Source organism: Macrobrachium nipponense, chromosome 7 (genome assembly GCF_015104395.2).
Source record: "Macrobrachium nipponense isolate FS-2020 chromosome 7, ASM1510439v2, whole genome shotgun sequence".
NCBI lineage: Eukaryota > Metazoa > Arthropoda > Malacostraca > Decapoda > Palaemonidae > Macrobrachium > Macrobrachium nipponense.
Window position 1 is genome coordinate 91,860,913 of NC_061109.1, and position 12,328 is coordinate 91,873,240.

Genomic DNA, 12,328 nt, shown 5'->3' on the forward strand with positions numbered 1-12,328 from the left:
ATTCATAATGACTCCATCTTTATTGTCAGGTGGATGGGATCTGCTTTGTTGGTTCTTTGGGTGTTTGGTTAGAAAAGGATTCCAATCAGCTCTAGGTCATCAGTTTCATAAGTCCAAAGGATAAAATGTCTCTACTGACTATTGTTGTCATTTGCATAGCTGATTAGAGTGTTCAGACGAAAGGCATTCCGTGAAACAATACATATTCATAATCAATAGTTGGAACACCTCTACTCATATTGAAGTGAGTGCACCAGTCTAGTAGTACACGCTAACATAACTAATATTTTTAAGAAAATAACGCAGGGTTTCAAGAAAAATCTAATCCATAGGTTACTGAAAAAAAAGTTTCTTGTCGCAGAAAAAAAATAAATTAATACATAAAAAATAAATAAATAAATAAATAAAATAAACACAATTATCCGACCCGAATGGCATTTACGGTAAAGCGACTGAATTCCTGACTAACAGTGATGCTGCATCAACTTCAGCATTTACTGTGTTTTGTCACAACAAACGTCATTAGCAAAGTAACTCATAGACTCTTGGCTGACAGCGTCTATAAAATACTATATTCATTCAAGAATTATAACAGTAATGCTGAAATAACAGCATAATCACCATGGCATTACCGATAAAATACGGTGAACTATCTTTCTACGTATCTATATGTCTATGTCTCTATCTAGTTATCTCTATAATTGTAAACAACCATAAAATAATTTTATGCATCAATAAGAAACATCATTCATGGGAAGATACAGTTATTTGCACCTAACATCATCCTCATAACTGGTCACATACAGTATTCGTCACTTAAAGCAAGAATAACGCAATTATTCATTACCAGCGATGATAATATCAAGCACAATTAATTGCTTGAATTCTTTGAGTCGTGACTTCCCATTCATCGCTCGTGTATTTCAATTTTAGCTCAAAAGGCAATGATATGCTTGTTCTTAGACGAAATGTATACTCTGTATCTATCTTTATTATATCTATATCTATATCTATATCTATATCATACTATATCTATATCTATATTATATATACATATAAATATATACACACACACATATATATATATATATATATATATATATATATATATATATATATATATACGTATATATATGCTTAAAAAATCACAGTAGATGCACGTGACTTCATAAATAAGCGAATACACGGGAAAATGATAGTCAGAAATCCAAGCGCTTTCGTCTTTATTTAGACATCGTCTGAATAAAGACGAAAGCGCTTGGATTTCTGACTATCATTTTCCCGTGGTATTCGCTTACTTATATATATATATATATATATATATATATATATATATATATATATATATATATATATATATATATATATATTATATATACATACATACATATATATATTATATATATAATATATATATATATATACATACATACATACATATATATATATATATATATATATATATATATATATATATATATATATAGATATGTTCTTTATCCAGGAAAGCAAACGTTACCTAAGAATATGAGATCATGTAAATGGTGTATGCGTCGTCGATGTGTTTGAACTAATCCTAATCTGTCTCTAACTCAATGTCAAAAGCTTTCCTTTTGCGACTTCCGCAAGAAAGGACATTTCAGCGAACGGTCTACACAGTAATGCATCCTCTACATTTTTTATATACAAGCTAATAAAAAAAACCTGCTGTATGTTAGTGAAGACAAGATAAAAAGCAGTTGTAAACCACGAGGATAAATAAAACATGTAAGTGAAATAGCAGTTAAGAAAGTTATTGGTAGAATAATCTTTACTGCAATTTATATCCTAGTCATTAGTTTATGTTTGCTTGTTTTCTTCTACAAAACGTTTAAAACAGGAGCTATTGTCCTGCTAATGAATGCATTATGACAGTGTCTGACGGTGAAAAGGAAAACACGAGTGACCGATGGATAGGGGCAAGAAAGCGAGGCAACAGAGGATGAATAACCGTGTTGTTATTCACTGGTTCATCCATTCATTCATGTGCGTGAAGATGAATCCTATGAGAGCGAAAGTGTGAGTACTTGAGTGCCGCACAGCAACAGCAACACAGAGAAAACCAAAACCAATCCAGAAAAGGAAAATAAAGACACTGCATGAGTGAGTGCGTGAGGGGGAGGAGGAAGCCAGTAGCCTTGCAAGGGCTCGAGCCACTTACTCGTGAACTCATCCTGATCTTCGGCCTCGGCTTCTGCAGCAAGTTCCTCGGGGGTTTTCTTCTTCCTCATGAGAGGGTTGTCGGGCATTTGGGGTTCCTCAGGGACGATTTCCTCCTTCTTCTTGATATTGTACTGCAAAGAAAAGAAAGACAAATGAATTGCAAACTTCAATTTAAAAAAAACAACATGAGGCATGTGCCTGATTGCATCTCAACGAAAAAGTGTTCACGGTATTATGGGAATAAACTTAGCAACCAAAGAACAAGAAGAAATGTCAAAACTCCCGTAAAGCGAGTGCACAGTTACTCAGTTAACCTGTGAAACTTTTGGTTGATTTAATGTAATAACATTATATCATAACATAAAGACGTGAAAAAGAAAATGCATCATACCCAGCCCCGGATTCACGCACAAATTTAATCAGATACTTCCTATAATAAAATGAATGTTATACGTAACAATATATCCTAAAAACCCATTCATTGGTTTTTGATTAATCAACCTAACAGACAGACAGAAGCCCCGGGTCAAAAGCCTCACCACCTGGGAAGAGGTAGCGATGTGATGGGGGGATGAAGGACGCAGAGGCATGAAGGGGAAATACTGTATTCTAAATGGAGGAGGTACTACTACCTGCGCTTATTCGATTTTATTTGGGACATGAAAAGAGCTGTGCTCTTTGATGTCGCGTTCAAAACACGGAAATTCAAGTAACTGAAGCAGCAATTACATCAAACAGGCGGGGAAAAGTTAGTCAAATATGAATGTTCTTAACCGGGGTGCTACTAATTGGGCGTTGGTGAAAAATACACTTAAAATGTATTTATTTTTGCCAGTCACTTCTACTGACCGAGAGAGAAACTGAGAGATCTTCTTTGCGATTATTCGTTATGACTGATTGCCTCTCAATTAATGGAATTGTCAGCACTTGCAAGTCGTTGTTTAGTAAACTGTTGAGTCCTTTGATTACATTATCGGGCTTATTTGTTGTTATTCGAGTTCACTTTGCTCCCGTATCTCATCTTTGTGCTATAATTTCCTATAAAGTGTATTTTGCGAAGCGGTATAAGCAAAAATCATCCGATGTAATTAGCAGTTGACAGTTGTAATTAGAAGCTGACAGATACTATCAAACTCGACAGAATTAATTAAAAGTCCAGAATTATAATGGAAAGTCCAAAGCTACAACAGTGCGTCGACATCATTAATTAATAAAAGGACACCGAATATCTGACGAAGAACCTGCAATCAACGAGAGCATATATTATGTTTGATATTAATAATCAATTACGCTTCTACATTGAAACCATAAATATGAAAACCTTGAAACATAAATATATGAAATAATAAGGATTATCATAATTATCAAATATTTCAAATCTCGTTCAGCAGTAAGAAAAAACATATTCCTATTTATATACCTACATGCATACACACGCGCACACACACACACACATATATATAAATGTATGTGTGTGTGTGATGCGCACATACCCCGACGAGAGAAGATTCTGGCGCGATGTTTAAAGACTAGATACGGGATTACAACCAGACCAGCAGAACTCGCGAGAGGTACAAAGGTGCCGAAGAAGACAGACAGGGCGTTTAAGTGGGGGCAACTGCCCGTTTTATAAACAGACTAAAATTATTAACATGTAGTAATTCGGCGCCCTGCCCAGATTTTTAAAATCTTTGTACTAGATATAACGTTTGCATTTTTGTTTTTATGTTTTTTGTATGGTCTCGGATATTAGAGACCTCAGGATTATTTAACTTGACCAGTTCGATAACTGACGCTCCAATGACAATCGATCCGCACATTTAACAACCTCAGTGTCGATCCCACGTAAGTCCCCAGACTACATCTAGGCCAATCGAATTTATATATGACACCTGAGGTCATCAAGGGACTTAGGCTGTCTTTAAATTTGAAAAGGCCACTGTATCTGACTATAAATATTAGTACCAAGGCCTGTAAAGGCCTTTTTCCCGAGAACGAAAGTACTAAATGGAAGCTGTTGTCTAGAGATTAACATATCTAAAAAGGTTAATAGGTTATCATCCTCGTATTCTGTAATGAAGTTGATATTTGGGTGAGCCTGATTGATAAAGTCCAAGAACCTTTCAGCATCAAATTTTGTTTTAAAAAGGGCGAAGGCATCACCAACGTACCTTCTGTAAAATAAAGGACGGTCACATAAAGGACAGACCCCCAACAAGCGCTCCTTCAGGGAGCACATGAAACGTTTTGCAAATATGGGTCCTAATGGGGAACTTGTAGCCATATCATCTGTTTGTACGTGGGATGAGTCATTAAAAATGAAGGCAGGGTCCTGCACTGACGACTGTAAAAACTGTTAAAAATAACCCTTATTAAAGCAACCAAAAACAGAGGTAGAAAGAAGAAATAATTTAAGATAACCTGGATAGTTTCTTCCACACACACGTTAGTCAAAAGGGACTCTATGTCCAAAATGACCACAAATAGGTCAGAATCATGACAAAGGATTTTTTTCTTTAAAATGCAGTTTCTTAAGGTATATTCGTTTAATGTAATGGAGAAATAAGTAGGAAAGATTCATGGAAACATTCATGTTCTTAAGTATGTAAATAAACAATAAATAAAGGTGTACCTATGAGCATGATGGGAAAGGAAAACTTTAAACAAGCGACATTTAAATAAACAAGGGAAAGCACCCAGGACGGGAGACGCTGTTCAGGCACACGAGGAAATGATGATAAACTTTTAACGAGAGAGAGAGAGAGAGAGAGAGAGAGAGAGAGAGAGAGAGAGAGAGAGAGAGAAGCGTTGTGAGGGGCATGGTAAATACGTCCCTAAAACCCAGGGACAATAAAGAACCGTTCTAAGAAATGACGATACATTGAGGGTGGCAGTCGCAGCTGTTTCCACCATCTGTTTCTTTTAGTTGGAGAAACTTGGAATTAGATTTAAAGGAGAGTTAACCCGTAGAAAAGACTCCCTTTTTTTTCTCTCTCAGTATTATTCGGTTTCTATTGCTTTAAAATACTCGAGCAATATATTGCTTTTTTGAGCACTGTCCAATATCAAATAGTTTTGGAAAAGTTTGCATGTAGGTCTGTGAACGATTTTCATTGCCTAAATTTTATTTGTTGATAATTAATGTGACATAATATTGGTCTGAAAGTTAATTACTCTGTTTGAATTATTTCTGCTACAAGAAACGGTCATCAGAGCCATTTAGTTGAGCAATTCGAGAACATAAGGAAGGATTTTAACACCTATACAAAATTAATGAAGATTTGACTTAGTACTCATATTACTTAAATTTCATTTTACACAATTAGATACCGTCAAGTTAGCAAAGTAGTGAAATTTCGTGCTTACCAACAACAACCTGATTTATTCATTCATCATTTGGGAGACATCCGATATGAAAATAAAATACAGAAATAAACATTATGTTCAATCACCAGCAGTACCTTCGCAATATTTCATTCAGTGGCCAAAACACTGGCATTGACTGAATTGAATACGTGCCGTAAATATGGCTCAAATATCTCCATTTATAAAAGCGCTTCTGGTTTCCATTAAAAGTTTGTAATTATACGATAACTTCATGTTTTACAATTATATGGACACGGAAAGGCATTCAAAACCGTCTAACAAAAAGTTTTAATCACAGCTGTGAATAACTTTTCATTTATAGCTCAGTAAAAATAAGCTGAATACATGTTATTCATATTACACGAAATTTCAATTTTTCGGGCCTTACAAAACGGAATCCAGAATTTAACGGAATATGAACGGATCTGCATAAATTACAAGACTAACAGCACAGGAAATAATGTCTGCTTTCTCCGATAAGTAAGTATGAAAACATATTAACGTTCTGGTGCGTTTTGCACTCCAACTTATTCAGCATGACTTGTCGTCGCAGATGGACGACAAAAATGATCTCCTTCGATTGTCTGTCTTCGCCGGAAGTGGAATGTCAGTGACACTGATTCCTAGAGACATGGTAGAATGAATCAGCGGTACAATTGACAGGTACAACACTTTTAAAGTGAAAATATTTAATCTCATTCGTAAAATACATAATTTTATAGATACGATAATTAATGTGATGCATAAATGGCAGTAGCAACTACAGAGAGAGCGGATTGCAAAGGCTGCCTAGTTACCAACTTGTTTCTTTCGGACTCCTCGCTCAGTTCTGACTATAAGCACTACATAATTTCCGAGTTACCTTCTCAATATAGACTAGTTTTACACTCACATATTACGCACTAGTGTTACAAACTGACTTTACTAATGATTTAACTAATCCCAAAGTATTTGCAATTTGTTTTTGTTCAGAACTTAAGCATGGCATAATTAGTTTTTTTTCATTTTCTTTTATTAAATCCTTTCTTCTTAATATAAATCAAACCTTGAAGTACCTTCCAATGAATTTGAAACTTCTGCTAAAAGCGGTAACATATTCATAGTCAACTCTTAGGGGGTATTCATTTCTTGTCGGGTCGTAAGAGGCTTTCTGTCAGTGTCGAATCTATACAAGACTTCATGAAGCTGACAACACAAAAGGTTTTTTTAAGTTTGTTCAGGTTTGTCAAACCTAATGAGGTATGGATAACGTCCAGAAGTCGTGTATAGACTTGACACTGAAAGAAAGTCACCTTATGACCCGACGAGAAAAGGAAGCCCCTTCCTAACTTATTACGAATGTGTTGTACGGTCCCATGTGGAGCCACACACCTCCATTTTAATCTCCTGACAACAAACATCTCGGTGCGCCAAACAAGCATATACAAGAAACGCAGCATGCGTCACTCATCTTTTGTACATATATTTCCATTCATATCATTATGTTAAATGTATCTTTATTATTGGATATACAAAGGACCCAGATCATCTAACTACTCTGGAGTCATTACTTATCAAAAGGCTAGTTCCCTCTTTGAACAATCACACCACGGCTTCCCCTCTGTATTTGGCATAACTGACTTTTTGTTTGGGACGTCAGGTTTTGCTATTCCTTCTTCGTCTTTTGCCTTGGATGGTTGGTGTCTCAGTTCTCTCTCTCTCTTTTTACAGTGTTTTAACGTATTTTTTTTTAACTTTTAATTTCTGCTTTTCTTTTTAAACCATTAATTTTTAATTACCTTGTAATTTTGTGAATTCCTTTTTATAATGTATTTACTTTTATTGTTCACAGACTGATGATGCACCGAGAATTGTGTGCGAAACGTTTTTTAATAAACTATGGCAATCTACTAATGTATCATGGTACCCCATGAAGTATTATTATCTTTATTACCACATGCATTGCAATGCTAGCCTTTCAGCCATGTGTACCATAGCTTCAGTCGTGTCTTGTACATCGATTTATATTGCATCTTTCCATCCTTCAGCAAACACAAGTGATTGTACAGTGACCTCTGTTTTGTTCGCCTCGTGTCAGGCACTACATTTCCGCTCGCAAGTGCTATTGACCTAATTGGTTGTTGCCTCAATAAATCAGTGGTAAACAGTCGGGTCTGAATAAATCTACCTTTTCTGTCGCTCAAGGTAAGTTAAATACGGTATTAAATCTCCGTAGATTCTCTGTTTTTTCTATTTTTCTCTGACGATAAAAATGTCATTTTTCCTTACTGGCCATCTCATATTCGCCACGACTCGCTATTGTTGCTCTTTTTCTCCCACTGACGGGAGCCTTAGGGCTCGAAGAGGTCTGTAACCTCGCTACCTTAATCAAAAACAGCAAAAAACATCTGAATAAATTAGTACGTTTGTATACGCAGCTTCTTACTGACTCCTTCGCTACAATGTGACGCCTCTAAGGAGGCAGAAGTTACAAATTCACGGGCAGTCATTTCGCGATTTAATTTACGCCAAGAAGAACTGATTTAATAGAATGCGAAATAGGATGAAATATCGACGTTAAAGTGAGTTCATTATTGAATTCCTTGGGCATATTGTTCCATGGGTTAGCACGATCCCATGATATGACTGATATGACTGATAGTTCTCTTGGTAGAACTCGTAATGTTTATCGACAGGATTTTGGAATGCCAATGTTACCACTGCCTGTACTAATATCATATTTGGAGTCAACGTGATATGAGTCCAGTGAGTGTAGACCCTGTATATTTAGGCTGAGATGGCAAATGTAGTTAGGGAATTCTATATGTGTAAGCGTTTAAATGTATAATTGTACACGTGTATGGATGTTAAATGTAGCCTTCCGATCGAATCTATATACGCAATGAACGGAAATGTGTAAAACTTATAATAGTTTAGAAAATTAGTAAACTGAAGAAGTAGAAACAGTGTAAATACAAAGACTAACAACATAAACAAAGAACAAGGCATAGCGACATGAACAAATAAGCAAGAACAAGACCTGTAAAACTGAGCACGAAAAAGTATAAAAACAAAGAATGAATAAACGCGAGGAAAGAAAAATGACTAAAGAGAAGCGAAATTCTTAAAAATATAGTAAAGCGTGCAGAAAAGAAAAGGATGATGATGATGATGTAGATAATGACAACAAGAAATATCATATATTCAGAGAGAGAGAGAGAGAGAGAGAGAGAGAGAGAGAGAGAGAGAGAGAGAGAGAGAGAGAGAGAGAGGGCTGGCGAAAATCGGCAAGATTTACATCACTGTTATTTTCTCGTTCTAGTTAAACGAGACTGTAAGATAGGGTGTGCGTGCAAAGCTGGCTGGGGCAAGAAAGTCATAAGTTACATTTTTTCTGTTGCCTTTTTTTTCTTCTTCTTTTACAAGGTTAGCAAAGGCTGGCTGCTGTCTTGTATGCTATAACTAGGAAGCTTTGTACATGAGGATTTACTGGCTGATATCAAATAATGACCACGCTTATATGTAATGCGTACATGCGTTCAATTTACAACCTTGTATATATATATATATATATATATATATATATATATATATATATATATATATATATATGTGTGTGTGTGTGTGTGTGTGGTGTGTGTGTGTGTGCGTGTCGTGTGCGTGTGAGTGAGTGTGTATAACACTTCTGTTGCGGGAATATCAACGTGATACAAGATATATAAACTTGCCAAATATCAAATGTATTATTTGTACAGTTGATAGATTCTATCAACCTATCACAGACAGAAAAAGTTCATAGTTCCGTCCGACTCCAAAGTCCGAAGAACTGTCACTGAATCTTGTTTTATCAAGTCAAACATTGGTAGTATTTTAAATTCATGCCTTGGATTGTTTAAACGTAAAGCCTTTATAATGAAATATATATATATATATATATATATATATTATATATATATATATATATATAAATATATGTGCAAAGAATTAGTATTCAGTTTAATACATTTTTTGTACTTTGTTTGGTTACCCTTCCCATAGTCCTTAACTTAAGTATGGTTTTTAGTTTGTGACCGGATTATCCCGGATTATCTCGTTCACTGCTTTATACCCCCTTTCAATTAACCACCTAATACTCTTGTTCCCTTTGTTTACCATTCTACGAAGCTGCCTGATTTGTTTCCCGACGATACGAGAATAAACATGACATAGTTATTGAAACCGAACTTTTCCTGTGGTCATCGCATCGCACACACACACACACACACACACACACACACACACACACACACACACACACACACATATATATATATATATATATATATAAATAGACAGTATGTATATATTTATTATGCGCATTCTCTCTTAGAAGGAATGAGTGGAAGCTTTGGTGTTAACCTTCCAATTGACAACTAATTTTTTGTTTGGGATGAGGTTGCAAGCCTCTTACCACTACTCATCTTTGTTGCAAAATAACTCGCGTCTCCGATTAATCGCGAATCAGATTCACTATTTAGGGTAATAAAAGCCAAATGGGATCAATGGAACTTTGCCCAAGTGTTTCAGAGACCTTGGGAACTGAACTCCGGACCCATCCCTCGTGAAGTGAACCTCCTAAACACTGGACTACGAAGATTTGTCTTGACCTATTTGTAATCTTTCTAATTCCAGTCAGAATATGAGTTCTAATTGCATCCGTGAATGGAGAGCTTCTTCAATTGCCTCCAGTTTTGCATTTAAGGCATTCAGTGGAAGAGTACTTTAATCATTGGAGGAAATAAAAAAAGAGGTTATTAACGCTGCTATCAGAATAAGGTCACTTCAGATTGACCTACATACACAAATATATATATATATATATATATATATATATATATATATATATATATATATATATAATATTATATATATATATATATATATATATATATATATATATATATATATATGCCAGTCACTAAAATCCTAAACGGAACGGAATAAGAGTTTGGTATTTTGTAAGTTTTGCCTCGCTGACATGATGGTTATCAGAGATTTAGGAAATGGGGCGTGACAAACAAGACACAGTGCGTTGGTGTCGAGTTCTGTTGGTCCTCGTTTATGGCTTCGGACCAGTACGGTATAGAGTAACAACTCATACGGACTTATCCCTTTACATTTGGTAAACTTTAGGAACCTGTTATGTGGATGTTATCCTGAAACACACAGACCGAAGATTGGTAGATACGAAATGATGAAACCACCCAATCATGGGCTTTGAAGGGAAGAGGTGTACACCTATCTGAAGATTCGATCATCGGAAAGGTACTACATAACCCGAGGACGACAGTCAAAGAGCACTCAGATTATAAAAGTCGTCAACGCCCACAACGCACTGAGTCACGGCGGTAACCGAAGGTGCGGAGTCTCAGCAGATTAAACGTCCACACCAAGACGCCCCGAATCCAACTGCAGAACTCAAGTTGTCACACAGTAAAATCCAATTACCTGACCAACGAGTTTGATGTTCCCCATTACTCCGGCCATTGCTACGCACACAAACACACACACACACTGTGTATTTCTGTAAAGAGAGAGTAAGAGAGAGAGAGAGGGTGTGTCTAAACTTACTAATCATTATCACGGTTTCTTTAAAGCAAGGTTTACGGGTTTTCCACTCCACCTAACAAATATTAGGCTACCTTTTCTTAGAAAAGTTGGTCAATCCTTTGTTATTGGCGTAGGCCCCAGCTAGAAATGCTTCTTGCTTATGTATTCGAATTGACTCATTCGAGTAATTGTACCGACTCTTTTCTTCTAAAGCATTTCACCATGGTGCCATATGTGGCTGTTTGTTGTCTCTGGTGGTGTTCCTTGCTTATTTGTTCTTTTTCGCTTTGTTTTCTTTCTTAAGAATTCATAAAAAGGTAGACAATACAGATGCTGGGAAATTATGGAATATTTGAGTAAGAGAAAGCATTGTATCACTTGAGCAGTGATGATATTTAGCTTTCAAAATATGAATTTAAAGAGCGCTTTTTAGCCTTCTTTCGGTATCAAAATACTGTTAGCAACCCATGACAAACCTCATTTACTATATATCATATCTATGTTTACAGTTCGAGGAAATAATTACAGACTACAAAGCCTTATTGAAGAATGGAAAACCTAAGCTGAAACAGGAGATATAATATGTGAGAAGCATTGAGAGTTCATAAAACATGTTATCTGCATCAAATAATGAAGCAAGATAGCGAATGAAAGATCAGATGTAGTAACTAGAAGTAAATGAAATGGGAGGAAATGAAGACCGTAATGGAAATGAGCAACGTGATACATGAGAGTAAGGGCCAACGAAACAGAGCAAGAGTTCCTTCCACCTGTCCTTGTAAAGTAGAAACAAAACCGGACAAACTCAATCCTTTGGGATCTTTGTAAGTCAATGTGGTGGCAGTCAGAGCTTGATCCCTTGGGACTTCTCAGATATTTATATACGTACACACGTTCTCTCTCTCTCTCTCTCTCTCTCTCTCTCTCTCTCTCTCTCTCTCTCTCTCTCTCTCTCTCAGCTTTAAAGTCTATCGCTCGTTACATCTAGGCTTGTCCTGTAGCTACATATTTTTTAGGCAATTGTCCTATAGACCCATTTATTTCAGTCATTCTTTCTTTAAGTTTCAAACATTGAGCAAGGTACTGTTTGATCCGAGGATTTTCCTTTCCTCTGTCTGCCTCTCTCACACTTATGCATACACCCTATCTTTGCTTCAAGGACCTTCTGTCACATAGCTAGAACAGTAGTTTC

General features: G+C 36.0%; 1 protein-coding gene across 5 annotated transcripts in view; it reads right to left on the minus strand.

Annotated features, from left to right (window-relative positions):
• Positions 1 to 12,328, minus strand: part of LOC135217245 (complexin-like) — a 344,903-nt gene that overhangs the window by 24,625 nt on the left and 307,950 nt on the right. For all 5 annotated transcript variants that reach the window (XM_064252974.1, XM_064252972.1, XM_064252970.1 and 2 more), the window contains exon 4: positions 2,201 to 2,333. In XM_064252974.1, the coding sequence (XP_064109044.1) occupies positions 2,201 to 2,333 (133 nt within the window). The remainder of the gene's footprint in view (positions 1 to 2,200; positions 2,334 to 12,328) is intronic.